This window comes from Haemaphysalis longicornis, unplaced genomic scaffold (assembly GCF_048455015.1).
Source record: "Haemaphysalis longicornis isolate Haplotype H1 unplaced genomic scaffold, Haemaphysalis longicornis Haplotype H1 scaffold_534, whole genome shotgun sequence".
Classification (NCBI taxonomy): domain Eukaryota; kingdom Metazoa; phylum Arthropoda; class Arachnida; order Ixodida; family Ixodidae; genus Haemaphysalis; species Haemaphysalis longicornis.
In genome coordinates this window covers 78,626-106,075 of record NW_027526391.1, presented here as the reverse complement: position 1 = coordinate 106,075, position 27,450 = coordinate 78,626, and the positions used below count along the sequence as shown (strand labels likewise).

Below are 27,450 nucleotides of genomic sequence, written 5' to 3'. Positions count from 1 at the left end.
CCACAAGTCATACGTATTCAGATTGTACCCATTAACTCCAAGAGGCCAGGAAAACCCTGGCAACTACTTTGGATTATAGAACCACGATCCCCGGTAAGAAAACGTTTGTGGCAGGAAAAAAGAACACACCCCAAGCGTAGCAGCTCGGCTTGTTACCCTCTCCTCCTGGCTGGTCATTCTGCCCACCCGTTCTCTTAATGGACCTTTTTCCAGTAGGGACCTGCGCATGTGCAGGCTGCAGGTCCGCCGTTCATCTTTTTCGACATCTCATGACGAGTTCGTTAGTACGTGCGCACAAAGAAAGCTTACAAAGGGAAGGCGCAAAAAATGTTTGAGGCTGACCGCGCTGCGAGCACATTGCTCAGTGAAGGAGTAACAAAGATGAAAAAAAAAAAAAAATAAAAACAAAAAAGGCACTCCACCCACTGCAAATTACACTCAAGGATGGGCTCCTGAATGAATGAATGAATTTATTGTTAACAAGGAGAGGAAAGACCACCAGCAGGCGTAGTTTGTCTCGCCTAAGGGTGGACACCAGAACGCCTGCTGGTATGGGGGGTGTGGGGATTGGGAAACACTGCAGTTGTACAGGAAAGGGAGGATAGAGAGAAGAGGATACATATAAACATATATACAGGTCTAACAGGACATATATGTACAATATATACAAGCTAAATGCTGAAACACTAAGGGAAAAAAAGGCCACACACACACAAAAAAAAACGGCCACAGTTCAGTTTAGCTGGGGAGAAAGCGGAGAGCTGGGAGGAGTCCTGAGGTGTCCAGGTAGGACCCCAGGGCCTCATGGACTCCGTCCCGCTCTCTGGCGCTGCCTGGTGGCCACAGAAACGCTTCGAGGGGCCGAGCCCTCCCCTGAAGGTGGCCAACAGTTGAATCCTTCCTGCCACAAACTGGGCTGCTTGCGTGACATTCATGTAAAAGGAACGTGCGACAGGTGGATGCGAGAGGGACTGGAGGATGAAAATGTTTTGTGCAAGAGTTTCCCAAACGCGAGACCTTTTGGGGGCGTGCCTGACTGCCATTTCTTGGTTAGCCGTGGTGGATGAGGACCGGTACTGGAAAAAGGTCCATTATTTAATATAAGCAATGGAAGTGTTTGGGCCTGTTGGTTCATACTTCACACAAAAAACAGCGCTCAAGACGGGACAGAAGAAAGGAGGCTACACACACAGCGCTGACTACCAACAAAGTGTGATGCCTTACATTCATGGTGTTAGCCACAGGCTGAAGAAGGTTGTGGGAAGAGCAGGTGTGCGCCTGGTTTTCTCGGCCCCCAACAAACTCAGCAAGATGTGTGCGCGAGTTAATGATGGTTCGCCCTCCCGTAGAGACTGTGACATAAATCACGTGCGACCCTTCACCAAGTGCAGGGCCGGCGTGGTTTACTCCTTTCCTCTGGACTGTGACCGCCAGTATGTAGGCCAAACTGGGCGGTGCCTGAACGTACGGCTTATGGAGCACGCGTGCAATGACAAAGCCAAATCCGGTGGTTGGCTCCAATCGCACGTGTCGTCCTGCAAGTGCACTCCTAAATTTGATCAGTGTAAAGTGATTAAGCACTACACAAATCAGCGCACGCGTGAGCTGCTGGAAGCATACACGATTTATAAGGGATGCGATGATTGCGTAAGCACCCCTTCTGTTGCTTTGTCTGCAAAGGAGATAGCGTTTATTGAAGACGAAGCGAAATGATCGAACTGGTGATATGACTGCGCAAAGATGCTCTTACTTGTCTATACTTTTAAAGTTTTATGTATTCTTTCTTGTTTCTGGATTCTTTCCGCACTTATCTTGCTGTAACCTTTTCGTTTATATTGCTGAGCGGCAAATAAACACTTTGTTGGTAGTCAGCGCTGTGTGTGTAGCCTCCTTCCTTCTGTCCCGTCTTGAGCGCTGTTTTTTGTGTGAACCATTATTTAATAAATGTGTTCGCTGATTCTGAATATGACGATTCTGAGAAGTTAGCTGCCGTATTGGCAACTCCCAACAGTGAGGTCAGATTTCATATATTCCAGAAACCTTGCATGCACACACTGATGCCACAGCGGTAATTAGGTGGGCCAGGGCTTACACATGAGGGCGCCTGCATCGGGGTCCAGGTGGCGCAGCCTTCCTTGCGTTCTCCGAGACAGAAGGCTTCCGCGTGTTCAAGGAGCAAACCATCGCAGTGCGCCCTCAGAAACTTGGCAATCTGTGCACCAAGAGGGAATTTAGGTAGCGGGTAATATTGCAAGCCAACAACTAGTGGGGCTCTCCGATTTAACATGGACAGTCCGCAGGCGGCCTGAGGATTCTCCACACCGCATGCATACCGTATTTGTACGATTCTAACGCGCCCCCTATTGTAACACGCAGTAGAAGTCAGCACACGGAGACCACGAAAACAACTTGGTACCGATTCTACTGTTCATATGAAATAGTGCCATTAACAGACGCCTCAAAATTGCCCGAAACTTTTCATTGAACATGCCATTGTGCGCAGCTAAAGCCCTTCCTTGAAGCCTTGCATTTAAAATGTGGTACCTTTGTTTTTGACCATCGCAAACACATGTACGACTACAGCGCGCCTTATGAACGGGACGCTGCCCGATTCCTTTAGGATGATTACTCTGCGTTTAAACGAAGCCTCCGTTATTCATTGAGTCGCTTCGTTTCCCTTCAGAATTGGAGGTGTCGGTTTTGAGGTTTTTGAGTTTTGAGTCTGATTGAGTTTCGAGGTATTTTGGAATGCTTATTTTCATTTAAAAAAACGGTGTGCGTTAGAATTGTGCAAATTCAATATGTGTGAAAAACGAATCCTGATCGCTTCTCAATGAATTGAGTCCTGGACTGTGAGTCCGGGACTAGCAATCAAGGAGCCCCAGAGTACAACGCAGGGTCATGCGCTCTAAATGTGCATATATGTCATAGGCTGAGAAAGCAGGTTTCATTGGTCAACTGTGGAACTTGAAATTTAATTTTAGTCACCAATAAGCGTCATGATAACCGTAGCTAAAGCAGCATTAGGTTAGAACACATGGATGGCTGAACAAGCACACGGCATGACTGGTATCCGCAGTAAAATCGAGAGTTGAGCTAGTTGGTGAACATACATTGTTGAAAATTAAGCGCGAACTATAAAACACGGACAAGAAAGTGACACCATAAGTGACAAGATTAAAGCGACACCAAACGAATGGCACTATTTATTCGATCGAGACTGCCCCTTGAGCAATGTGGTGTGCCTGAAGTTTTAGGTGTGGAGTACCTTACGACCGCACAATGTCCGTCCGCGTCCGTGCGCATAGCATTTACAATCGCAAAAATCACACAGGCACCGGCAGGATTCGAGTCTATGTCTGGTAGACCAGACAGAGTTAGTGTCAGTCGTCTTACCCATTGGGATACCACCGTGAGTTAGTACCCAAGAGCAAACGGCTTACTCCCTCGCCTGTAACGGTGTGGAGTACCTTAGGACCTCCCAATGTTTGTCTGTGTCCACCCGTGCACACACCACCATCGAGCGAAAATCAAGCGAAATTCTATTTGAGCCGTGAGTCGCAGTTTCATTTCGGGAATAATCAAGGTTAAACTCACGACTCAAATCGAATGAAGGTTGGTGCGCAAATCGGGTTTCACTCGGGGCGCAACTTGGATGTCATTTAGTACCCCGTACTCCGCACCCTCACCATCATCCACGGAGTGGAGGTGCTGCCATTTTTAATAAAATGCTCACTTCAAATGGTGGCCCATAACCTGCTCACGAAATCCCATGCGCAGTGCGGCTGCTGCGGCGCAACTGTTCACGAACATGGTTTACCATCTTCTCCAGCGCGAGAAGTATCAGCGAGGAACCGATAGCACATAATGCAGCATTCCTGTATGTGCAAATAAGGGCAACGGACACGTGATGCCAATGTCACTCCTCGGAAATACCGATGTGCACGCCCTTTTTGGCAGCAGAAACGATTCCGGGATGCTTCATTTCCACAGAACTTTACCTTCACGAAAACCGAACTCATAATGGGCTTGCCGAACAACACTGGCTGTGCACATGCAGGTTTCTGGCATTGCTTTTGCATAGTGCTCTCATCTCACCTCATACTGCCGGTCGATGGAAAAGTCATCCGGAAGGGTCGTCTCCAGTGCTTTAGCTGCCCTGAAAGTTTTTACAAACACTATAAAAAAAACTGCTTTATTGGCCCTGCCGCATGAAAATACAAGCATAAATATTTTTGCACCAACTCAACTTGGTGACTTCGGGAAGAATTAAGTGTCACATGCCACCTTCGCGCGGAATGCGACGGAACAGAATGAAAATGCAACGCTATCACGCAACCCCATCGTTTTATTTGTTTGGCAGTTGAACTTTTGCATCTGCTACATCATAAGAAGTGCTTAGGTGTCTTAAAAATTTTAATGTGGAGTGTTAAGGGCCACGTGGAGCGGAGAAGATATCGTTGTCCTTGCTGACTGTGCGGGAAAATCCCGTAGCGCCACCTGCCGCCGCCCACTGAAACTCTTCGGATCATAAAACGCTGCCCCGTCAAGTGGAGCGGGAACAGGCGGTGCGTCCCAGCTACAGTGTATCCCAGCGGCAGCAGGCGCGAGATACGGCATGCTGCATACCGCGCCAGCGACGTCACACGGAGTGCACTGTCACTACGCGCCTCAGCACGGTTCCTGCTGCAGGCTGCGTTTACCTCGCCGGTTTTTGTCGAGCAGGAAACAGAATTCGCACATGCACATCAGGCGAGCTACATTAAATGTGTCCGGATCGGTTTTCGGGACAACATGACGAACCTAGTGTCACCGACCTCGAGTGACCTGCGCGCACTCACTCCTGGTACGTGTGTGAGGGATGCGTTGCCGTATATCTGTGCCGGGCCCACAACAGTAGAGTTCTAGCACAGCGGCTAACGTACGCTACGCTAGGGTCAGCGGGTACCAGGATTCGATTGCGCATGTGCGCGCGGGCACAGCAAGATGGGCCACCCTTAACCGGAACGAATCCGCGGGCTTGGGGAGCTTACGTCCCCGCGGAACGAATGCGCACCTGCCCAGTTGGGTCCCCGTGCCTGCCGATCATAGCGTAGCGTACGCTGACCGCTATGCTAAAACTCGTCGCCGAGTACGATAACGCTATCGCATTGGATGCTTGAAGGCGAAGCTTAAAGCGTCGTCCAATTTTTAACTCTTTAGTGTCCCTTTAAATTGCAAGCACTCCTCGATTACTACAGCCCGATCAGGCAAAACTGCAACGAAGCGCAGGACAGCCTAAATTCAACCCACGTTCTCATCAATGCGCTCATGCGGGCTCTTGTTCACATTAAAGAGTTCTTCCGCAAAAGACTGCAGATCCTCAAGATGGCTATTCGCGGCCATATATCCTGCCGCAGTGATTTAAAAGAATTTTGTTGTGTGGCCAACAGGCGAAGCCACCATCTTCCAAATAAAAGCGCAAGCCGAAGGTTGCGTGATGTCATCGTTATAAGGAAGAAAGCACTTTGTGAAAAAAATGCGCGCCAAATCACCGTGTGAAGTTGGTTGCAAAGCGAAGCTGTAAACGACACCCACAACGATTACCCATGCGACATCCCTTGGATTCACACACATGGCTCTACAAAGAGTGAGACCAGAGACAGGTAACCACACCCTTTATTGTGAGCTACACTGGCCAAGGTTGAGCAGTTTCGCGTGGCTCCTGGGGAGCCGTACTGCGCATGCGCAGGGAGCAGTGACGTCACACGGCGCACAGAACGTTGCTCGCTGCCCGGCGTCTCTCACACACCCCACGCGCCCAGCGTCTTCGCCGACCTCCGTTCCGCACGTGGCGGCCCGGTCCACTTGATGATCATGCCAGGGGCGGCCGGGTGTGGAACCGATGGCTTGTGCTTCGCAGCAAAACCAGCGTGTGCCAAACCAGCTGAGCTCTGGGGCGATTGGTGGCACTGCGCCGGAGCCGCTTGATAAATATACATGTGTCGCATAATGCGGATACCGTGTGTATGTCATTGAAGCAGCAGTAAGCATGATAAGCTAATCCTAGACAACCAGGAAAGCTAAGAATAACTAGCTGAACCTTAGCTCACGCTACGTATATCTGGGCATAACCGAGCTAAGCCACTGCTAACTTTTTTACTTCAGGGATATTCTTTGTTAAAGGGACAGACAACCGATTTTTGTCGCGTATATGTTCTCTAGCTCATATGAAAGCCAGCGTTTTATATAGCCCGATAACCACAAGCAATTTCTAAACAAACTGGCGGAAATAATTTTAATTTGGCAGCAAACTTCCTGAAATCGGAAGGGTGGCGGTTCGTAGTGTCGAAACTTGACACTACAATATGTGTCCCTGTCACGTGACCTGCAAACCTAGCAGCTACTGTAACTGCTGAAACGTTTATTCACGTATTGAAAACCTTTTAACACAAGTATTTGTACAAGGTTAAATTGCAGATGTATTTGTAAACATTATTCTGAAATTTTTAAAGACACGCCGCCTGCCGTCGCTGGGTGCTTCTCAGCATGCCTCTCAGTGTGGCTAACTGAGCCTCCATGCCCGGAATCAACGGCAGCGTTCAGTAAATAGACCCAGCGAAGGAGCGTTGACGATTCTGCCTGAGTCAGGGGCGTTTGTTCTGCCAAAATATTTGATTTCAGTTTCCAAATACGCCAACGGCAGCTTAAAGAAAAAAAAAAAAAAAGAAACGTCGCGCCCGGAGAAAATCGAACTTCCCGCCTCCACAACGTGAAGCCAAATTCTACCTATCGTCTATCCCAACAGATGGCGCATTCGTGCAAAATAGACTAGGGTGCCTGGATGTTCCTCCTCGCCGCCCCTCCACTATAGTGCCTGGAATATTCTAGGCACTGTACCTCCACGGAGGGGCGGGCGAGGAGGAACATCCAGGCACCTTAAAATAGACCGTTGCATTAAAAAAACACATAACGGAACAGGAAAGCCTGCGATTCAAACTTTTTTAGCTGGGAACAAGTTTTTAAATATCGTTTTTTATTTCGCATACAGACAAAATTATGTTTCCGAGCTACTCCATGTCATGGTTGCCAGCATTAGTTGTGGGAGGGACACATACGACTCGTAGATCAAAAAATTCGATTTAAAAAGTTCTAGGGCGTTATCAGCAAAACCGTTTCTCGTCAAGGTGCTTTAAGTGATGCCCTTTCATTTGGGATAGAGAATATATACTCGACAAAAATCGGTTGTCTGTCCCTTTAAATCAATGCATGATCCACGAATGGTGGTTGGTTGAGTTGTATTGTTGAAGCACATGAGTGGAAACTCTTTTTTGTATAAAATGAAATAAAGCTAAAACCCGGTGTTAGACGTCGTCACTTCTCCTCCGCCTCTGCCGCCGCCGACGGAGGCGACGAGATCGGCGGTAGAGACGGAGAAGTGAGATGCGTTGGTGTGGGCTTCCTTTGATTTTAACGAACTCCTAGTGCATGTGCAAGGCGCGCACACGGCCTCTACACGTGCCGTGGGCAGAGCGCACAGCGGCGCGAAAGGTCGCGTCACGCTATCACGAGGTATTCTGCGAGAACGCAGGGGTAAGAGTTTTAGCATAGCGGCAACCGGAGGCCCACGCTACGGCAGCGGGTTACCGGTATCCGGCTGCGCAGGCGCGCGCGGGGAGGGCGAGGGGGACTTAGGGAGAACGAATGCGCGGGCATGGCGATGGCGGCCCGCAGAACTAATCCACCCTACCGGAACGAATGTGCACCTGCCCAGTCGGGCGCCGCTAACCGCTGCCGTAGCGTTAGCGGACAGTACCCGGTGTGCTAAAACTCTGTATCAGTTTTAGCATAGCGGGTAGCGCATACGGCGGCGGGTACCGTCCGACTCGACTGCGCACTTGCGGATTCGCTCTGTTAGGGTGGATTAGTTCTGTGGGCCGGCCGTCGCCATGCCCGCGCATTAGTTCCGGTGAGGGGCAACCTCTGCGCCCGCCCCGCATGCACAGTCGGGTCCCGGTAACCCGCCGCCATAGCGTGTGCCTCCACTAGCCGCAATGCTAAAACTCTCTAATAACTCCTAGCGCATGCGCAAGGCGCGCACACGGCCGCTACACTTGCCGTGGGCGGAGCGCACAGCGGCGCGAAAGGTCGCGTAACGCTATCACGTGGTGTGCAGCGAGAACGCAGGTGGTAAACCCGCAGATGTGCTCGGTAAGTGCACCGTCTGTCTTTTCTGACTCCGCGTGGGCTCGTAGCTCAATCGGTAAGACAACGGGCTCTCGCTCTGTTTCTGTATTCGTTCCAGGCTCGCTTCCTGGCGGTGCCAGTAACTTCCTTTATTTGTTCGAGTGAGTTATCTGTTGACACCAACGGTCGCGACAGAACCATTGGGGAGAAGTGGTAAAAAGCTTCGCTTTAAAAACAGGAGAGACTTTCATGCGTTGAATGCCTGTGCTACACGATAACTTTCAATTGACAATTGGACTCTCGCCCACAACTGCGCCCTATGTATTTACAATGGGGGCACTCGATAGACAAATGGTTGAACAGCCTTCGGAAGGCATTTGAGACAGCCATGTAGCACGGGCAGAAGTCAAATGAGCAGTTACAATGTTTCGACAAGTAAATTTATGTTGCCGAGTAGTAAACGTGCGCTTTCGTGATGCTGTCCTTTCTGTGACTCTGCTCATGACATAGCCTCTGGGACAATGCACCAGATACCCCAAGAATGTTACAGAATATTTGCCCCCTATCATGTACTCACCTTTCTAGTGCTGCCTTGCTGAGAACCATGCCGGCCGAAATGTCCGGGTATGCCAGCGACCTGGCCTCCTCGAAGTGGTGCGTGATTGTGGCCTCTTGGTCCCACAGTGCGTGGCCCACAAAGCACGCCTGCGCGGATTAATGTCGGCGCTGCAACTTGTGGTAGGCCCTTCCATGCGCTCCAGGCAATTGATTGACCGATTAACTGCATTGCAACTGTTGGTATACGTGCTACTCTGTAGGTATAGCTCTTTGATGGAGCAACGGAAGCAATTGACTATCGGGTAAATGCCCCATCCTACAGGCTTAACATTTGGGGTCTACGACGCAAATCGGCGCCCGCAGCTTGAAGTACAATGAGTAATTCTTCTGATGCGTGTCGTCGTTTGACGAGCGACAAAGAGTGCGAGCACAACGATCGGTTACTGGGACTCAACTTTTTAAATGCGAATGCATTTCTTAGTCGAGCCATGTCAGGCGCCGTGCGGCGTCCACGCGCCCGCAGGTGTTATCTCTCCGCTCTCACCCCCTCTCCCATAGCAACAGCTGCGAGCGCGCTCGCTCCTCCTCTCCCATAGCAACCGGAGCAGGTGGTGCGGGCGGATCAGCGGCGAGTGAGTGGAGAGGAGGAGCGCGCTCGGGCGTGTGAGGGCGCTCGCATCGCGGGAGCTCGCCGGAGCTCCCGCGTGTGTGGGAGAGTGTAGGCGAGGGTAGGTGCGGTGCTTCGGTGCTTCTCCTCTCGACGCTCGCCCCATTCTCCCGTTGGCTCGGTCGATACTCAGGTGAAGAGGCGCGAGGCCGAGACCAAGCGGCAGCTGCGCCGGGCCGATCCCGGTGCATTCGCATTTCCTCACGATTCCCTTCGGGGAGGTGGGGTGAATTTTTTTATTAAGCGAACCGAATCCCCCTCTTCCGGATGAAGCGGCGCAGGCGCCGAAAAAGATAAGCCATACATCTGGCGGATCAGATAAGCGCCAACTGCCCCAGGGCAGAGCGTGGGAAAATTACCTTCAGCTTGCAATGGCGCGTCGACATGTGCACCACGGTTCACTCAAACCTTAGCGTTAGGGCTAACGTCTTATGTTAGGCTTAACGTGAGGTAACCTTGAAGTTCAGACTTCCGACATGCCAAGCAACGTCATCCTCATTTGAGCTGCGGGTAACGGCTGACGGCGTTCACCTCAGAGCGTGAACGTTAGGCCTAACGTCGTGCTGTTGCATGCATGCGTCCCCCCTGCCAGTGTCGCTCATCAACACTAGCACAAGCAAGTTAGAAACAGGCAAATACGGGATGCTTATTTAAAATAAAAGCTTCACGAAACAGGCTTCACGAATTTTCCTGCGAAAACGGTAGAGACATATAGGGTAGTAGTGCTTGCGCACTAGAAATGTAGACTCCCAAGCGGGAATCGTCGGATGCATACGTCGCTCAATAAACCGGGCCCCTTTGAAGTCGGCCTCTTTTCTATACACAGATGCATTGCTGCAAAGGCATTTTTATGCTCATCCCCTGCACCTTATTCTTCAATATGTTTTCAGCAGCAGCAGCAACGACATATAGATATAGTCTGAGGCCACAGATATAGTAAGGGTCTTTTATTCAATACATCCAATGTCCCCATGTATAACGATCATTTAAAGTCAGCTTTACAACTTTACACGACTGCATTGCTGGGAAGATGTTTTAACAGAAGACCTGCTTATAGCTTTTCGTCCCCAGTGTTATCATAAAAAAATACCAAGGAAAAATACCGAGCGCACGTGTGTGCGTCGTGAAAAGCGCCCGGAGTCGGCCAGCTCGACCTTCGAGAACACTCTGCCCAGCGTTCGTGGCGCGATCTCTCGCTCCTGGGGCCTTTTATCGCTAGCATTTGCTTACAATGCGGCGAAAGTGCGCGACACATCTAGCGTTACAGACGGACAGAGACGGGCCTCCTCGTTGAGTTTGCATAGAAATTAATGCTTACGCATTCAACAAGAAGTTGTCTAGCGCCATGCACTCGAGCCACACCAATGGAGCTGCCTCGCACTGTGTGCGCCTCCCGTTATTTAGAATCAGCTTAATACGAAGAAATCAATAGAGGGTTCGTGTAAGTTTAATTCTGAGAGAAATTCCGCAAACAGACGCTCGATTTCGCAACCTGCTCGTCTACGTTTTGGATAGTACGTGAAGTGACCCTCGCTGGAGCGATATACGTAGGCTCTCCCCGCACAACGTCAGAAAAGCTGCTTGCCAGCATTTTTCTGTGCCTCGCATTGTATAATCGCTAAATGCGGCGGGCAACACCGTACATGAGGGCTATATTAAATATAGGTAATCTTACCTGCATGCAGTCTCGTCCGCGTACGGCTTCGCGAAGGAGCGCGAGGTCGACGCCTGTGGTCTCGTCACAGAAGAAGAACCATCCTTCGCCATCTCTGTGGAGTTCGCGCAGCCTGAAACGCGAAATCGTGATACCGTGTCGACGGATTTGCCAAAAAGTGGACAGGCTGCCTCAAATGCGGGCCACACTGCGCCTTACCGTGGTATCAGCGGAAACACTGTCCACGCGCCCACGACGTCGGGCCACCGCTTGTGCGACAGGTGCACGGTGGGGGGCACCTGCTGGGAAGAACAGCATCGGCGCCGCCGCCACTTTGAATGTCCTTCCGGCAACTGCAGTACTAAAGGGGGCAGGAAAATTTACGTGTCCTTTCTGTGGCGGAGACCCACATCGACGCTGCGCTTATAGTAGTGAATTCCCTTCACGAGCACAAATGGGTTTCGTTCAATTTTGGAAAGGCGTGCCGTTCCTCGACCCAGCATTGCAAGGTCGCACCAACGAAGTCTTGGACTGAGGACCCCGCCCACTTACGAGCTCGATCTCACTGTTAAATAAAGTTTTCTCCTCCTCCTCCTCCTCCTCGATTACTCTTAGGGTCTGATGTGCACTATATTCCACATGTCAATCATAATGAAGTAGATGTTTGTAATCAAGATAGGCACTTTAGAGCTTCTGTGCATGCAATAAAACTTGACTTTGGGCTAGTTGGGTATGCATGACACCTTGAAAAACAGCGCAAAAAACACGGACGTAGAGAGGTAGAGAGAGCAGCGCTCGTGTCTGTGTAACCTCTCTACGTCCGTGTTTTTTGGGCTGTTTTTCAAGGCTTCTGTGTATGGTTACCCGACGACCTAAATCTGCATCTTGCCGATTCGTTTGAAGCTCTACAAAACATCCAGAACCCGCTTGCCCACAAAATCATTCATCAGATCTTCCCCGGAACCACTCCGGCACTTTCATTAGAGAGTTATGAAATTTTGGAATAATTTTGGAATTTGGAATGAAATTTTGGAAGCTGTGAAATTTTGGAATAATTTGCCTACTGCTGTCAAATCATCCCCATCACTTGGTTGCTTTAAAAAAAACCTTAGAGGATTTCTTTTGCTGTAATTAGGATCTTGTTCTCTGTTTTATTCTTACGTTATACCAAATGTTCTCATGTGCCTTTGCTTCCTTTGTGTCATTTACGAACTGATTTTTTTACTTTTTATATAAGATATCTACAATTATAGCTATCTTTCGAATGTTTGTACATAAAATGCTAATTTCTTGTGTGTTTCATACTGCATATTGATTTGTTAGGCTCTTTCGCCCAGTTGCTGCTTCTACACAATTCGTTTGATGTATTTGTAATCGAGGGTCCCCTTTCAGTCAGTTGACTCTGGGACCCTCGTCTGCATACTAATATGTTTGTAATCCTTTTTTGTAATAAACTTTCCCTTTCAAAAAAAAAAATAGCAGAACGGAGAACCGCGGTCCTGGTACGGTACCCGTTAGGCGACCGCCGCTACTGCGCCTGCGCAGAGGCGCACGTGTACTGGGTTCCGTACCGGGACCAGTCCTCAGCTCTGCTATAACTACAGTCTGAACAGCACATTGGGGTCAAAGGGGGGCCACGTGTCACGAGCTAGGGAATCAGGCAGCTCATTCAGCAGCTGCGCTGGAAAGTTCGCGCTCGCGTTCACCCGCTGTCTTCCTTACACCGATGTCTGCCTTCGACGCGTTATCCTCGGCAGCCATTCAGGTACATCGTTTCAAGATAAAATCCTAAGACAACGGCAGGCTGCCTAGTCCAATGCACCAGCCCGTTCCAGTAACGAGGGGAGCGCCGAGTGGTGGCGCCACCCGCCATGCCTCCCCGTCCCGCGCTCCTCCGCGGGAGCGACAACGGCGACAGCTCGGGTATGGTCCCTAGACATAGCTCGGGTGTAGCCACAGCCACTACGAAACGGCGGTTGAAGTTTTGGTGGCAACACGGGGCAGTTCAACGGAGTGCTTGAGTTTGATTTTGTGCGACAACAGCAGTGTAGCGTTTTTTCTTTCTAGGTTTTATTATTTTTTGGCTCCGCCGCGCCGCTAGGCGATGGCGACCTATTATAAAGGGAATAGCCGCCATTACCATCACCATCCGTCAACAAAGCTGATTTACACCACCTCATTCAATTCTGCCCGAAATCTCGTGTTATCGCGGTTCCCCACCCTTTACTCCCCACCAACAATTCCGCGATGCCCATAAATCTGTAGAATAAATGTTTGTTTAAATAAATGTCACCTCTCCCTCCTTAAACCCCCAATCTGTGGACAATTACCCGTTGTTACGAATCGGCCAGCGCCGCCGTACTTTCCCGCATCACTCCTCGGCTGTGCGGCGAAGCCAGTGCGTGCGCCTTTCAGCCGTCAGGCGCCACCATGTCGGTGAATCATACTTTCACATCTCGACAAGCCCGGGTCAGACGCTACGCTTTCGGCCCATTTCAAAACTTCGGCGGCTGCCGGCGAGGCTCGTCTCAACGCTCTTCAAGGATCGCACCGCGATCGCACCGGAGTCCTCCTCTCTCCCCTCTCCCGGACTCAACGTGCGCCGAGGCTATGAACTGCTCACGAACTCTGGAAATAGCGTTGTGTGTGTCTGTGACGTTCGTGGCGTGTCGCCGCTTGTTGGCGTTTTGACCGTTACCGCTTTTGGGTATAAATAGAGCCGCCCAAGCGCTGTAACCCATTCCTGTTAGAACAGCGAATCCATGCTGTCACTCTGCTCGAGTCCTGCATTGTAACCTCACCCGTCGGGGCATTGTTCTTTGGCTTCGGCTCACCTCTTGCTATGAAGTAACCAGTTACGTTAGCCTACGGCTTCTGGACATCTTCCCGGCTGCAGTCGGCCTTCACGGTTGCAACAACTGGTTGGCAGCGGTCGGATGGCAACTTCGTAACACCCGGAGCCCGCGGTGCATAGAGCCAACACCATGGACGTCAAGGCGGCTTCGGACTTCGCAGAATTCACGGCGGTCAATGGTGAGTGCGGGACTTGTCTTCACTGAGTTTTAGAAGGCTTCTGAGGTTAGCTGGTAGGGCGTGTGTTTTTGCCGCGTGGGTTATTCGCGCAAAACATTTTTGGAGCAGTGGGAAAGCAGTACTCTAGACCGGCCATGAATTTGAAAGCGTTGAAAAAACCGCAGTTGTTGGAGCTTGCAAAAGAGTTGCGCTTGGATGTTACGGACGCGCTGAGAAAGCGAGAGCTGATACAGGCTATACTCGCTGTCGGCGCTGACGATGAGGAGCTGTCGGAATGCATTGAGCGGATCAATGGCAGGGAGACCGCGAAACGTCAGGCCGCAGAGGCAGAGGCAGAGGCTGAGCGCCAGCGTGAGGAGCTCGAGAGGCAGAAACGAGAGCAGGAACGCGAGGAAAGAAAACGACAGCACGAGGAAAAGATGCGATTGTACGACCTCGAGCTCGAGCGCCTCGAACGGGAAAGAAAGGAGCTCGAGGGAGAGAGACTCCAACGGGAGAACAAGAAAATAGAGCACGAAATTCAACTCGAGCAGGAAGAAGTGAAGCCGGAGTTTGAATTGTTGCTCGAAAAAGACCTCGTTGTCGAGGAAAGCACCGTGCCAGCGCTGCCAGTAGCAGACGCTCGGGAGCGCGATTCGGAAGCGACGGTTGCGGCCCAGCAGCGCGGCAAGGTTGCTGAGAGAGTAGTAGTAGTAGAAAACTTTATTATAAAGTCAGGCTATCTAGCTCTCAGAGGGTGGTGCCCTTAGTCCAGGGCCCCATTTGCTGCTGCGATCCGTCTTACCCGGTCTATCAGTCCGCGCTGGTCGTCCAAGGCTGAGCTGGAAAGAACGGCTTCCCATCCGGAGGGTGAGGGGCTGGGTATAGGCAATTGGGTCGGGGGTTTGGGTGGAATGGTACAGGTTCGGGTGTCCTCCACAGGATGGGCATCTGTCTGGGTACATGGTAGGGTAGAATTTGTGCCGGAGCGAGAGGCTAGGAAACGTGTTATTTTGTAGATAACGACGGCGCATTAGCTCAGACTGTCGGCAGAGGCGGCAGAGGGCAGTGCGTGTCCACTGAGTGCGATAATGTGTCGGCGTTTGTTTTGGAGATCTCGGCAGAGTGTTCGGACGGTTCAGATTTGCGGGAGGCCTTAGGAACGGCTACCGATCTGAACATGAACACTTCGCGAGATAGCGAGGTTTCGCTGGAATGCGTAAACCATGAGGCTACCGAGAGGCCGCACGAGTCCGCTGAAACGGAGGTTGTTCCTTCGGACGGTAGTACAGAAACGAGCAACGTGGTGGGAAAGCCTGCAGTCGAGGCAGCAAACGGTTTGCACGGTTCAGTTGGGAGAAATGACGATCTCGCCACTGAGCAAGCCGATTCCGTCATGAGCTCAGGTAGCTGACCTTGAGCAACGGCCAGCTGAGCTCGTAGAGACTCAGGTGTCTGGGGCGGCTGAGCCGTCTTTTGAGACAGGGCAGCTTGGATCTAGTGTAGCCTTGACAGCCGCAAAACAGAACGAAAACACCCTTCGGTGTTCGCTTACTGAGGGTGTTGCGGGAAAGGCGAGGAACGTAGAGATAGGGTCTGTTGGAAGCTACGAGGCGTCTAATGAGCACACTGTGCCCTTGTCACTCCCAGCTGATGCTCCCGACGATAGGCCAACAACGGCTGAGCTAGTTGAGGTTCCGGTGTCGCCTGTGACTGAGCCGAAGTCGGGAACCGACCAGCCTAGAGAAGAGAACGTAAACGCGTTCCGGCGTTTGCTTGCCAAACGCGTTCGTAAAAAGGCGAGCAAGAAGGATAGAGGGAAAACCTCTGCGCGCACTTGCGGCGCGTGTTTCAGTGCGGGCACGTCAAGGGGCAAAGCCGTGAGCTCGCATCACGCCAAGGGAACGCCGCCTCCACGAAGGAGTGCGCGCCTAACGTATGAACGGTGGAAAATCCCGCTCGCTCCTCCGCGCGCTCGACCTTTGTCGAAAAAGACGACCGGTGTCCTGTCACGCGGTCGCAGCAGTCGCTTTCAGAAAGCAGGCACACCTAAAGTGCGGTACAAATTGGGGAAAGCTCAGGGCAATGACGAGAGCTCAAATCGCAGCTCTCTGCGCGAGAAGTGGCCTGTAGACGCCTGACTTTCTCAATTTCATTGTTTTTCCTGAAGCAGGTTTCACCCTTTACGATTACGTTTTTTTTGTGTGTGGGACATTTCCAATCACGCGAAATGTCACCTTTCAAGTTTGTGCACTTGTCTAAAGTACTGCTGGGCTAAAATATAACTAGAGTAGTTAGTTATTCGCGTATTTTTTTCGCAACTAAAAAGCCTGGTAGATCTTCAGTGTGGATTTGTCTTCGCACTTGCCGGCGATGCGGTTGTGTCTTCCTGTGTTGTTCTGTTGCTTGTCTGACCAAGCCAGAGATGTTCTTGGGGAGCCACTACTCGTCCTGTGACCGGCCCGGTGAAGCTCCAGCACGGTGTCGTACAACCCAGGCCTGGAGTAAAGCGTCTGCCGGGCACTTCACTTCGACAGCATCCCTCCGGACAACGGTTGAAGACCCTTATCCATGGGGATCTCGGACCCCCGGCGGAGAAGCTGTTACGAATCGCCCAGCGCCGCCGTACTTTCCCGCATCATTCCTCGGCTGTGCGGCGAAGCCACTGCGTGCGCCTTTCAGCCGTCAGCGCCACCATGTCGGTGAATCATACTTGGCGTCTCGACAAGCCCGGGTCAGACGTTTCGCTTTCGGCGCATTTCAAAACTTCGGCGGCTGCCGGCGAGGCTCGTCTCAACGCTCTTCAAGGATCGCACCGCGATCGCACTGGAGTCCTCCTCTCTCCCCTCTCCCGGACTCAACGTGCGCCGAGGCTATGAACTGCTCACGAACTCTGGAAAGAGCGTTGTGTGTGTCTGTGACGTTCGTGGCGTGTTGCCGCTTGTTGGCGTTTTGACCGGTACCGCTTTTGGGTATAAATAGAGCCGCCCAAGCGCTGTAACCTATTCCTGTTAGAGCAGCGAATCCATGCTGTCACTCTGCTCGAGTCCTGTATTGTTGTAACCTCGCCCGTCGGAGCATTGTTCTTTGGCTTCGGCTCACCTCTTGCTATGAAGTAAACAGTTACGATAGCCTACGGCTTCTGGACTTCTTCGCGGCTGCAACAGCGGCTGGCCGCTCGCATCATACACGCTACCCCACGTATGTCGGAGGCCAGGGAGCTCGGATCGGGTGCCCCCACTCGGTTGCAACACCGTTCACCTCATCGCACGATTTGGCCACAGTTTAGAATGATGGGGATCTGCATATGACCTCTTTCTCCCAGAAGACCCACGACAAGATCAAGACCGTATCTTCTCAAAAACCCACCTCACCAGAATCCTCTCATCATCATCATCAGCCTATTTTATGTTTTGCAAGATGGAACATCGTCCACTGGTTTCCAACTGCACCTGTCCCGCATTGTTTGGATCCATTCTTTGCCACCAAATTTCCTCGTCTCATCCATCCATCGAGTTATCGGTCCTCCCAGTGCATTCAGATCCAGCCCGCAGTTATGTACCGCGGTTACCAGAGTTACTCAATATAGACAGTTGCGAAACTCCGCTTCAGAATCCGGGCAGCGCTAGCCCCCCCACTCCGTGGAAGCTGAGGGGCAAGTCGACGCGCGCGGCACCTAGGAGATGAAAACGGAACTTTGCTAAACTATTATTATTCAAAATTCTTCTGTAAAATAAAGATTGCTTTCTAAATTAAAACACAATACTTACGTAAAATTTACTTGTGTTTTTGCGGATTTTCTTTTTATGACTTACGGCAGCAGCCGCAAGCACTTGAGTACTGCTTCAACGTCCTGCCGACAGACGACAGGCTAGTTAACTTGCCCCGTGCTTGCCCCGGCGCAGGGAGGCAACCGAAGACCGGCTTTCGATACATGGGGCCTATGGGGAGTTTCGCAACTGTCTATATCCAGTAACTCTGGCGGTTACCTTATACGCTTCGAGCTTCGCGATCGCTGCGCCGCCTGCCGCCGCTTCTCCGCGGCGTTAACGGGATTTGCGCTGCTTGGCTGATAGGGGCCCGTGTAGTGTTTTGGCTCTATTTCGCTTCTTTTCGCATTTCCGCGCCCTATAAAACTTGTAATGGTGACGTCTATAAGCAAAGAGTACGTTTAGGTCACTTAAAAAGCAGCTGCGTCTTCGCGGAGTACTCGAACGCCAACAAGAGCTACCCGAGGACGCGGTTCTGCGCGCTTCGTCGTCGCGCATCCGGGCGTCGGCGACGGCACCAGTATATCATTACTGTCAGCTCCGAATACGTCAGGCACAATTGAATTATACTGTCGCCTTGTTTGGACTTGATACTGGCATAGTGAGAGGTTGGTTCCGTTTTGCAGCGCGGACAACGAATGCGGCTTCGTTTCGAATGCATACGTCGCAGAAAAATATGCTTCGGGGATGTGATTACCCAATCCCGGACAATAACTTATGTCTTAACATACTTAACAATGTTAAGTATATTACAAGGCTGTGCTTCGTTAAACATGTGCCCACTCACGCCTCATAGCAAGAACGAAGGAAAGTATTGAAACCACGGAAAATATACAAATGCTGTGCAGGTCCGGAAGCTGCAGAATAGCTCCAACGCGAATGAAAAAACCCAGTGCAGCTTCTGGTATGCTAAAGACGTTCGTCGAAACTCAAACCAGGTAGGATTCACCAGACCAACGTAGACGCGAAATGCACTGCTATTTCGCGAGACATGGCAGGGGGGGGGGGGGGGGGGGGGGGAGTGTTGTGTATAAATGCGGAGCGTTTTAGTAATCACACACAAATTTCGCGTTACGTGCCCTTTGGTTTTTCAATTTCAACGAACAGCTGATTGTTCGGCAGAGGCATTTTTGCAAGTATACAGGGTAGGCAGTTCAAGCGATGAAAGGTGTCGTTTGAAGAGTGTGGTATCTGTTAAGGCCCTCTGATTTCAGTTTTTGCTTTATTCTGCAGGCTCCCTGTGTCATGTGACGATGTTTTGAAGAAGCGTTTAGTCGAGGACGCGGACTATATTTTAAGCCCGACTCCGCGCTGCTCGCGGAGGATATATGTAGCAGATGAATGTTCACGGGCGCTCACCTCACAAGACGACCCTTTGTCGCGTGCTGGTTCCTAGCTGAGCATAATTCTGCATTATCCATCGTACTTTCGTTGAATGTTCGCGAAATTAAGACACACAGGCTTGCAAATGGCGTGCTCAATATATGAGGGATGATATTGGCAAACGTAACTGGCGGACTGTCAGGTATGAGTGCTCCGCTAGATTATGTAAGCGCCCAAAACCGGTTTACATAGTAGTGTATAGCCGTAGAATCAACATCTGAGGAAACACTGGTTACAGAGACACTGTTAGTAAATTTTAGGGCGGCTGACAGTCAGCTCCATGCATACGCCGCGGTTCCACGACGCTGTCCTGTGAAACACACCTGGCACTTATGCAGGCCGAATGTACCACACTAAGACCACGTCAGAAACATTTACACTCTCGTAAAAACACCCCATTTCCGAACAGAGTGACTGCTTTCCAACGCCCACAAACGGTAAATCTTATAGTCGTGAACGTGCCGCAAAAGCAGCGGCGAAAGTGGGAAACGGGACGGAGACTCCCGCGGCTGCTTTCGAAACGGGCCGCTAGGGGGATTTCAGTGGCGCCGCTGAGATATACCGTCTGTGGGCGTTAAAAATACATGTTTATGTGGAGCAGTCACTCTGTTCGCAACCTCTCACTGTGCCAGTATCAGGTCTAAACAAGGCGACAGTAGAATTCAATTGTGCCTGACGTATTCGGAGGTGACAGTGGTGATATTCTGGTGCCGTCGCCCACGCCCGGAACAGCGACGACAAAGCGCGCAGAACCGCGTCCTCGGATAGCTTTTGTTGGCTTTCGAGTACTCTACGAAGACGCAGCTGCTTTTTAAAGGAGTACTGACTCCAAATTTTGACGCCTAAAAAATGATGTAATTGGCTTCAGTAGTTTGTACAGATGCCTCACAGAAATTTTTGCAGCGATCCGAGGCCGGAATCACATCTAAAATCGATTTTGATTGTCCCGGCCGCGAGCTTCCACAAATCGGCAGCACTAGCGAAATCGCTTTCGGCATGACGAAACATCGGCCTGCGTGTCTGGCCGGTCCAGGGTGACGTCATATAGTCGTTTTCGGAGCCGGAAACGATATCCTGCGCTGCTGTTGTCGGTGGTATTCGTTTGGGCAGGAGACGTGGGCGTAGCTGTGTGAGCAATGCTTGTAAACATTGCGTGTTCGACGTGTTTTTGCACTGGTGCCGAAAACTGCGCGGTTCCGGCACCGCGCGGTGCGCGATGTTGACGCGCACCGCGGCGACGCGGCGGTGCGCGTCGCCGAGCTCGCCCAAGTTGTGCTATGGCGAGCTCGAGGAATGCCAAGTACTGCTTGTGGAAGCCTGTCCGAGCAAATCGACGACGACGCCAAGATGCATTAGTTTCCACGCGACGACATGCAGCGCTAAACGTGGACTGAGTTCGTGCGCGGCGGCGGCCGCAAGAACTGTCGCCCAAGCCAGCGGGCTCGGCGTTGCTCTGGTCAGCTTGGGTGTTGGGAACTTTAGGCTTAGAATCGTGGCGACTATTTGATCGCTGGTATCTGTACAACTGCGAATGACCATCCCTTACACAACTTTTCACCCCTCTATCATCCCCTTTTTCGCATATGGAGCTATATTTTGGTGATAATTTCCGTTTCAGCGATCGGTGACCAAGATATCTGCCGTGGCCTGTTTTGATTCTAGCGCGCAGGTGGCGCCATCTTTCGGCCGCTCGCCGCACCGCGGTGCCGGCAGTGCTGGGTCGGAGTGCCGAACGTCCGCTTCCGGTCAGCGTAAGCTTACCATCGCGGCAAATATCTGAAAGGAGCACTGACACCAATTTTCGGCGTTAATATTATTGCACAGTTCACTTCCTTCACTCAACAGAATACCCTGGCTGAAATATGAGCGGCCTGCGACGCGAAGAACATAGTTTAATTGGATCTCATTTATCGCGCCGACGAAGCAGCGCGCGGAGCGGCACTCACTTCCCCTCACTTTCCCCGATATCTAATCCCTCGATTGAGCAGTGGGAGGAAGTGCTGGCCAGCTCTAGCCTCGAAGAGCAGCTTCGGCTGATCCACCGGGCTGAGGCGGCTGGACGCTCCAACGGGGTCCTGAACTGAGGAAACCGCCCGCTTGACTCCTCTCATTAAATAAAGTTTATTCTCTCTCTCAGCAAATGGACATCAGCGTGACATCACTCCAGGAGAGGAAAAAGAAGTGACGCGACAGCGCTCGTCAAAAACTCGTGACGTCACTTCACGCGCGCGGCCCCACGAGCGGCGAGCGGGCGCAACACCCTCTCAAGCGGGCGCCGGTGACGTCTGCACAAAGCGGTGAGGTCAGGCAGGGAGTCTGTCATATGCGCCGTTCGGGATGAAAGCGCGGGAATTTGAAACAAGCGATTTTCAGGCCGTTCAATGTAATTAACTATCGCGCCCTGAAGTATTTGAAGTACTGTTTCAGGTTGGCCAGACCATTAAGCATCGATAAAAGCAATAAAAGTGTAACATAAAATTTTCGTGTCAGTGCTCCTTGAACGCCGCTTTTAAATTCAGCGCTGATAACAGCCCCTAGCACAATTTTTTAACACACTAACATCTACTTTCTCGCATGTGGAACTTCTTTTTCGCGATCAGATTGATTAGAAGAGTGGCGACAAGCTGTTCCTATCACGGTCTGCGCCGGTTCGAGCCGCAGTGATATTAAAAAACGGACGACGGCGAAGACATCGCCGGCCTAATCGCCTGGCCAAATAAAGTTGTTCTGTCTGTCGGGTGGCAGCGACTCATCCGAGTCTGACGATTCAGACGACATGTCGACTGCGCGGGCGAGTGCGGACCATGTGCAAGCGTAGCAGACGATGCGGCGAACGTCCCTGACGTCACGGGGGAGACGTAAGGCTGGCCCGCTTGCAGGCTGGCTTCTTTCTTCTTCTTAGGTGGTTCGATGGAAAAGGAAAGGAAATGAACTGGGGATATTATTGAGCCCAGCTGGGGGCTCACCGGCATACAGCCCAGTCCGGGGGGTAGGGAATATAGAAGGGGGTGAATAGGACAGGGTAGAGAAAAATGAGATAGGTAAAGAGAGAAAAGTTAAGGCGCCGGGAGGAAAAGAAGCGTTGCCACAGTCACTGGGGGCCACCGAGCACAGTACACACCACAAACACAGGTCCTGGCGTCATGCTGCGTCCTGGAGAAGTTCTCGACGAGAGCGGTGGAGCGTAGAGGCGAGGCTGTGCTGCGATGAGTTGTGCGCGGAGGTCCGAAGTGAGGGGAGCTTGCTGGGTGATGTTCGAGGAAGACGAGCGGTTACTGGCGAGCGGGAGCAGGCGCTCGACGGCCCCACGCAGCAGAGCGCGCGCCGCCCGAACTAAACACCCATGGCTCGCGACGCGTGGCCGGCATAATCGTGATACCGCCCCGGCCGCACAGGAGCGAACGAAAAACACGTCCGCACCCCACGATGACCGAGGCCAAACCACTGGCCAAACTCCCTCGCAGGCTGGCCTTCGAACGGCCATTTTCCCGCGTGGCGACCAAATTTGAAACTGGTTGCACTAAACGTGCTATAATTAATTCTGTGTTGGCGGCTGACAGCTTTCGGTTCGATTTTCGTAATTACTGGGCCAATAGGTATTCTTTACAGCATAAAAACTGAAAGCGAGAAATTTCGTGTCAGTACTCCTTTAAGTGACCTAAACGTACTCTTTGCTTATAGACGTCACCATAACAAGTTTTACAGGGCGCGGAAATTTGAAAAGAAGCGAAACAGAACCAAAACACTGCACGAGCCCCTATCAGCCACGCAGCGCAAATCCCGTAAACACCGCGGAGAAGCGGCGGCAGGCGGTGCAGCGATCGCGAAGCTCGAGGCAACGAAAAAGTATCTATAAACGTTGGCTCGAGGCGTATACACACTAAAAAATCACCACAGGTGGGCCACCACAATGCTTTAGAAGTCAGAAGGACCAATCAGCGTGACCAAATGTGCCAATTTGGCGAATTCTGGGGCCAAGCATGCGATCAGAGTTAAAAAAAAATCCCGGGGCATCTCCACTAACATGAAGTATGCAATGTAAAAGTGTATTCGACGATTGTAAGTCTCTCTTGCGACACGACGCGCGCTGATTGAGCGCCGGAGAAGCCCCGGTGGGAGGAGAAATCGCGCGCTTTCTGAGGCGGTGGCGCCCTCTCTTGCGTTGAACCGGATTTAAGCAATTAATGAGACAGACTGGCCGCAAGTTGTCTTCGTGTCACACGCCGCAGCATCTTAAGGAGTGTGCTTTACAGGAGAAAACCTGGCGCTTGAAACCAATTTCGAGACGGAATTTAACAAATATCTGTTATCAATGCAATTAAATCCTGGTTATTTCTGTATTCTAAATTAGTTTAAATCATGCTAGTGTATTTTGACCCGGTTTTATTAATTATATACTTGTTTTTTTACCATCGTTTGAAAACTTGATTTCCGTGACGACATGAGACGACGACGGGAGACGCCGGTACCCCGAGCCCCTAAGGTACTTCACCCCTAAAATGAAATCTGCGCTGGGACAACAGCGGGCATGCACGGCTTGCACTGTTTCAGCTTTTTACTCCAATCGCGTGCTTGACCTCGGCATTCGTCAAATTCGCACATTTTGTCACGCTGATTGGTCCTTCTGAAGCATTGGGGTGAAGCCCACCTGTGGCGAGTGTAGAAGCACACTTCTTGTCAGTTCTCTGCTTTGCATATCTAGCCCAGCTTCTGGTCCCAACAAGTACGGAGCCCCCCCCCCCCCACCTTCCTCCTCTCTGTCTCTACTGTTATCACATAATGCGATGCAGTGCGATTGTATTGTGTGACCGGTTTGCGCACACAATGATAAACGCCACGAAAGGCAGATTCCGCGCTTCCCGTAGTTCGCCACCTCTGGTAACTGACAACGCTCTACTACTCATAGCGCGCACCCAAACAGACCTTGGATGGACGCGAAGAAGTCCTTAGATATCTACAGCGTCGGGAAGCAGATCACAAGGGAAAAATTATTCGATAATACCAAAGGGAGTGCATTGCTTTTTGAAGCCCGAGCGGGTTGCTTGCGGACAAAAAAGCTTATCCGCGAGCCGGTAGAGGAAGAACTGTGCGCAGGCTGCGACAGGCAGCCAGTAACCACGCGATTGTAACGGAGTGCAAAGGTATCTGTCCAGTCCTTAGTGAGCAGCCATCCAGCTTTTGGAAGCCCTTGGCTTTAAGGTTAACGGAAAAATGAATTGGACAGCAGCAGAGGTTAGTAAAAGAAGGTTAGAATGTTGGTGGGAAAAGAGCAGGGAACAATCTGGGAAGACATGCGAACCAAGTCAGACTAGCACAAAAATTTCATAAAGGTTTTTTTTTGGCGAGGTCATTGTACAGTGGCGTTACGGCTAAGGTCGCTGTGCAACGCCACCCCGTTACAAAGGGGAAGCCGCTAAGCATCACCATCATCTTTTTCCAGTAGCTATATGGTGGCTAGAAGAAGCGATCTGCGCATGCGTGGGCTGCCAATCTGCCATTCTTGGCAGTAGCCTTGGGCGAAATAAACTAAATGCCGCCCCCTCAGCTTGCTGCTTGGGGAGCGGCTATGCTTCCTAGAACTGCACGTTTTTATTTCCTCTTTTCGGATAGTTCGCAGTGAGTTCGTACGTGCACACAAAAAAGGCTTTCAAAGGAAATGGACAAAAATGTTTAAGGTTGACCACTCTGCGAGCACTTGGCTACCAGTGAGGGAGCAACGAAAATGAAAAAAAAAAAATTCACAGCATATCCACGGGGTGAATGATGATGAGTGGGCGAAGCTCCTGAGGGGAAATCATCGGTAAAACAGTGACTCTTCAGTGAAAGTTCGCCCACTACATCTGTGTCCGAACGTAACGTCTAGAAAGTCTCGCTTAAACCGCGCGTCGGCACCTTGGGGCTGAGCTCGCCTGATGCGTTTTGCAGACGCCTCACGAGCTCTCACTGCATCGGGGTCTGCCTGCCGATACGCGCGCTTTCTCGCCGCTTCCCGTTCTCTGACGTTTTGGAGATCCTCTTCGCGCCGCAGCCGTGCCGCTTCGCGTTCGGCAGGGTCCTCGCGCCGTTGCCGTGACGCTTGGGCCTCTCGTTCTCGAACGCTGGGATCTTGGCGGCGTCGTCGCGCAGCCAGACGACACGCTTCGGCCTCCCGCTCTCGTACGGCAGGATCTTGGCGGCGGCGTCGCGCAGCTTCACGGAGCGCTTCTGCCTCGCGGGCTCGCACATCTGCAGCCTTATCCATCGGGCGACTCCGAGCGCGCGCCAACAGCGAACGGATTTTATTACAACGCTCCCCGCCATCTAGTAAACAATCCAAGAACTAAACTAGAGGTAGCCACGCCATCTAGTAAACAATCCAAGCGCATCTTTTCATCATATACGAGTACCGCCATCTAGTAAACAATCCAAGAACTAAACTAGAGGTATACCCACGCCATCTAGTAAACAATCCAAGAACTAAACTAGAGGTGGCTACATACATACGTCGAGGATGGACAGACCCACGCCCTAAGGAGCTTCGCCCCTCAAAAGTGAAGAAAAGGGGGCGCTTCGGCCACTGCAGATCAGTCACGAGAGCGTGCGTCTTCTGCCGTGACATTCATGTGAAAGGCACGGGTGACGGGTGGGTGCGCGAGGGACTGCAGGACCAGAACGTTTCGTGCACGAGTTCCCCGAAAGCCAAACATTTCTTGGGATGTGCCTTACTATCAGTTTATAGTTCATACCATAAGCTAGGTGCAGCACTGTGGAGGCTACATTGTTGTCAACAGTGCGCCCAGTGAGGGCGCCTAAATCGCCGTGAAGGGGGTCCTGAAAGGGCATTCCCTTCTCCCCTCTCGGCAAGTGGAACCGCAAGGCCCCGGCGCCTTTTGTCGCTTTCTTCGCGGTTAATTAGGCGCCCTTGGGGGGCGGGCTGTTGACAACAATGTAGCCTCCACAGTGCTGCCCCTAGCTTGTGTGGCGGCCGCTAGCGTCACTAAATAAAGGCTTATTTAGTGACGCTAGCGGCCGCTAGGAAGACCGGTACTGGAAAAAGGTACATTAGAGAGTTTTAGCAGTACGTATGCTCCGTTCGTTACGTTGCTACCGGGTTTACCGGGACCCGACTGCGCATGCGCCATTTGTTCCGTACGCGGCCGGCGTCTCTCCCGGCGCTCTGCTTCCGTGTTACCGTATCCGGAGCCCGCAACCGGCTTGCTCGGGTGTTAGAAACTTTAGGCTTAGCGTCCTGGCGAGTATTTGATCGCCGCTATCTGTGCAACTGCGAATGACACTCCGTAACACAACGTTTCACCTCACTATCATCCCCTTTCTCGCATGTGAAACTTTATTTGAGCTACAACTGCCGTGAGCGACCGGTGACCGAGACATCTGCGTAGCCTGTTTCGATGCTTCCGAGGCAGGTATCGCCATCTCTCGGCCACTCGCCGCACCGCGCGCCGCGGCATCCATGGCCGGTCAGCATATGCTTGCATCGCGGCAGATATATCTGATCGCCGCTTTTAAAATAAGCCCCGAGAACAATCCCTAGCACAATTTTTCACCACACTAACACCTACTTTCTCGCAGGTGGAACTTCGTTTTAGTGATCAGATTGATTTGGAAGAACAGCGACAAGCGGTTGCTACCGTGGTCTGCGCCGGTTCGAGCCGCTGAGTGTGCCGAGCTGGCAGGCGCGACCGGCGTGTGCGCGGACTGTTTCCGATGCAGAAAACGCTTCACGATTGCCTGCTTTATCCATTTCTTGCGTACAAACGCGCGGAATCTACAAATTCAGCTCAGCGATCGTCGTAGTTGACCATGGAGCAAAAACAGTGGGCGGAGCGGCGCCGACGAGGCATCGCACACCCGCATCGGGCCATGTGTCTCAAATTCACGCGTACGACTAGCCGTGGTGACAGTCGTAACGATCAGTCGCATACGAATCGCGTGTACCAATCGTACATGTGTCTAGCGCTTCAATCGGGCAAGGCCAAGGCCATTCCTCCACGTGAACGGCGCGCGACCATGTCGTCACCTGCGCTCGCTCTGGTGCCGTCGCCGCCACCGCAGCCCCTGCCTCACAATGCGTCCGGCCGAGCGCGATTTATTTTAGATTTGCAATGCTTTAGGGGAAACTGCGTTGTTTATTTACGTATTTTTAGCGTGCGGATTTTTGCAACTACTCGGCTAATCAGCCGTCACACGGAACGAACGGTACGACGCTACGGAGTGCTAAAACACGTTTTCCGTCTCACTTT

At 51.7% G+C, this 27,450-nt stretch overlaps 1 protein-coding gene across 2 annotated transcripts in view; it reads right to left on the bottom strand.

Annotated features, from left to right (window-relative positions):
• Positions 1 to 27,450, bottom strand: part of LOC144140892 (beta-1,3-glucosyltransferase-like) — a 43,128-nt gene that overhangs the window by 8,399 nt on the left and 7,279 nt on the right. Inside the window, exons 3-7 of one of the 2 annotated variants that reach the window (XM_077672383.1) lie at positions 11,265 to 11,347; positions 11,067 to 11,178; positions 8,744 to 8,871; positions 4,099 to 4,159; positions 2,093 to 2,212 (exon numbers count right to left, since the gene is read on the bottom strand). In XM_077672383.1, coding sequence (XP_077528509.1) covers positions 2,093 to 2,212; positions 4,099 to 4,159; positions 8,744 to 8,871; positions 11,067 to 11,178; positions 11,265 to 11,347 — 504 coding nt within the window. The remainder of the gene's footprint in view (positions 1 to 2,092; positions 2,213 to 4,098; positions 4,160 to 8,743; positions 8,872 to 11,066; positions 11,179 to 11,264; positions 11,348 to 27,450) is intronic. The other variant, XM_077672384.1, reaches the window with a different exon arrangement.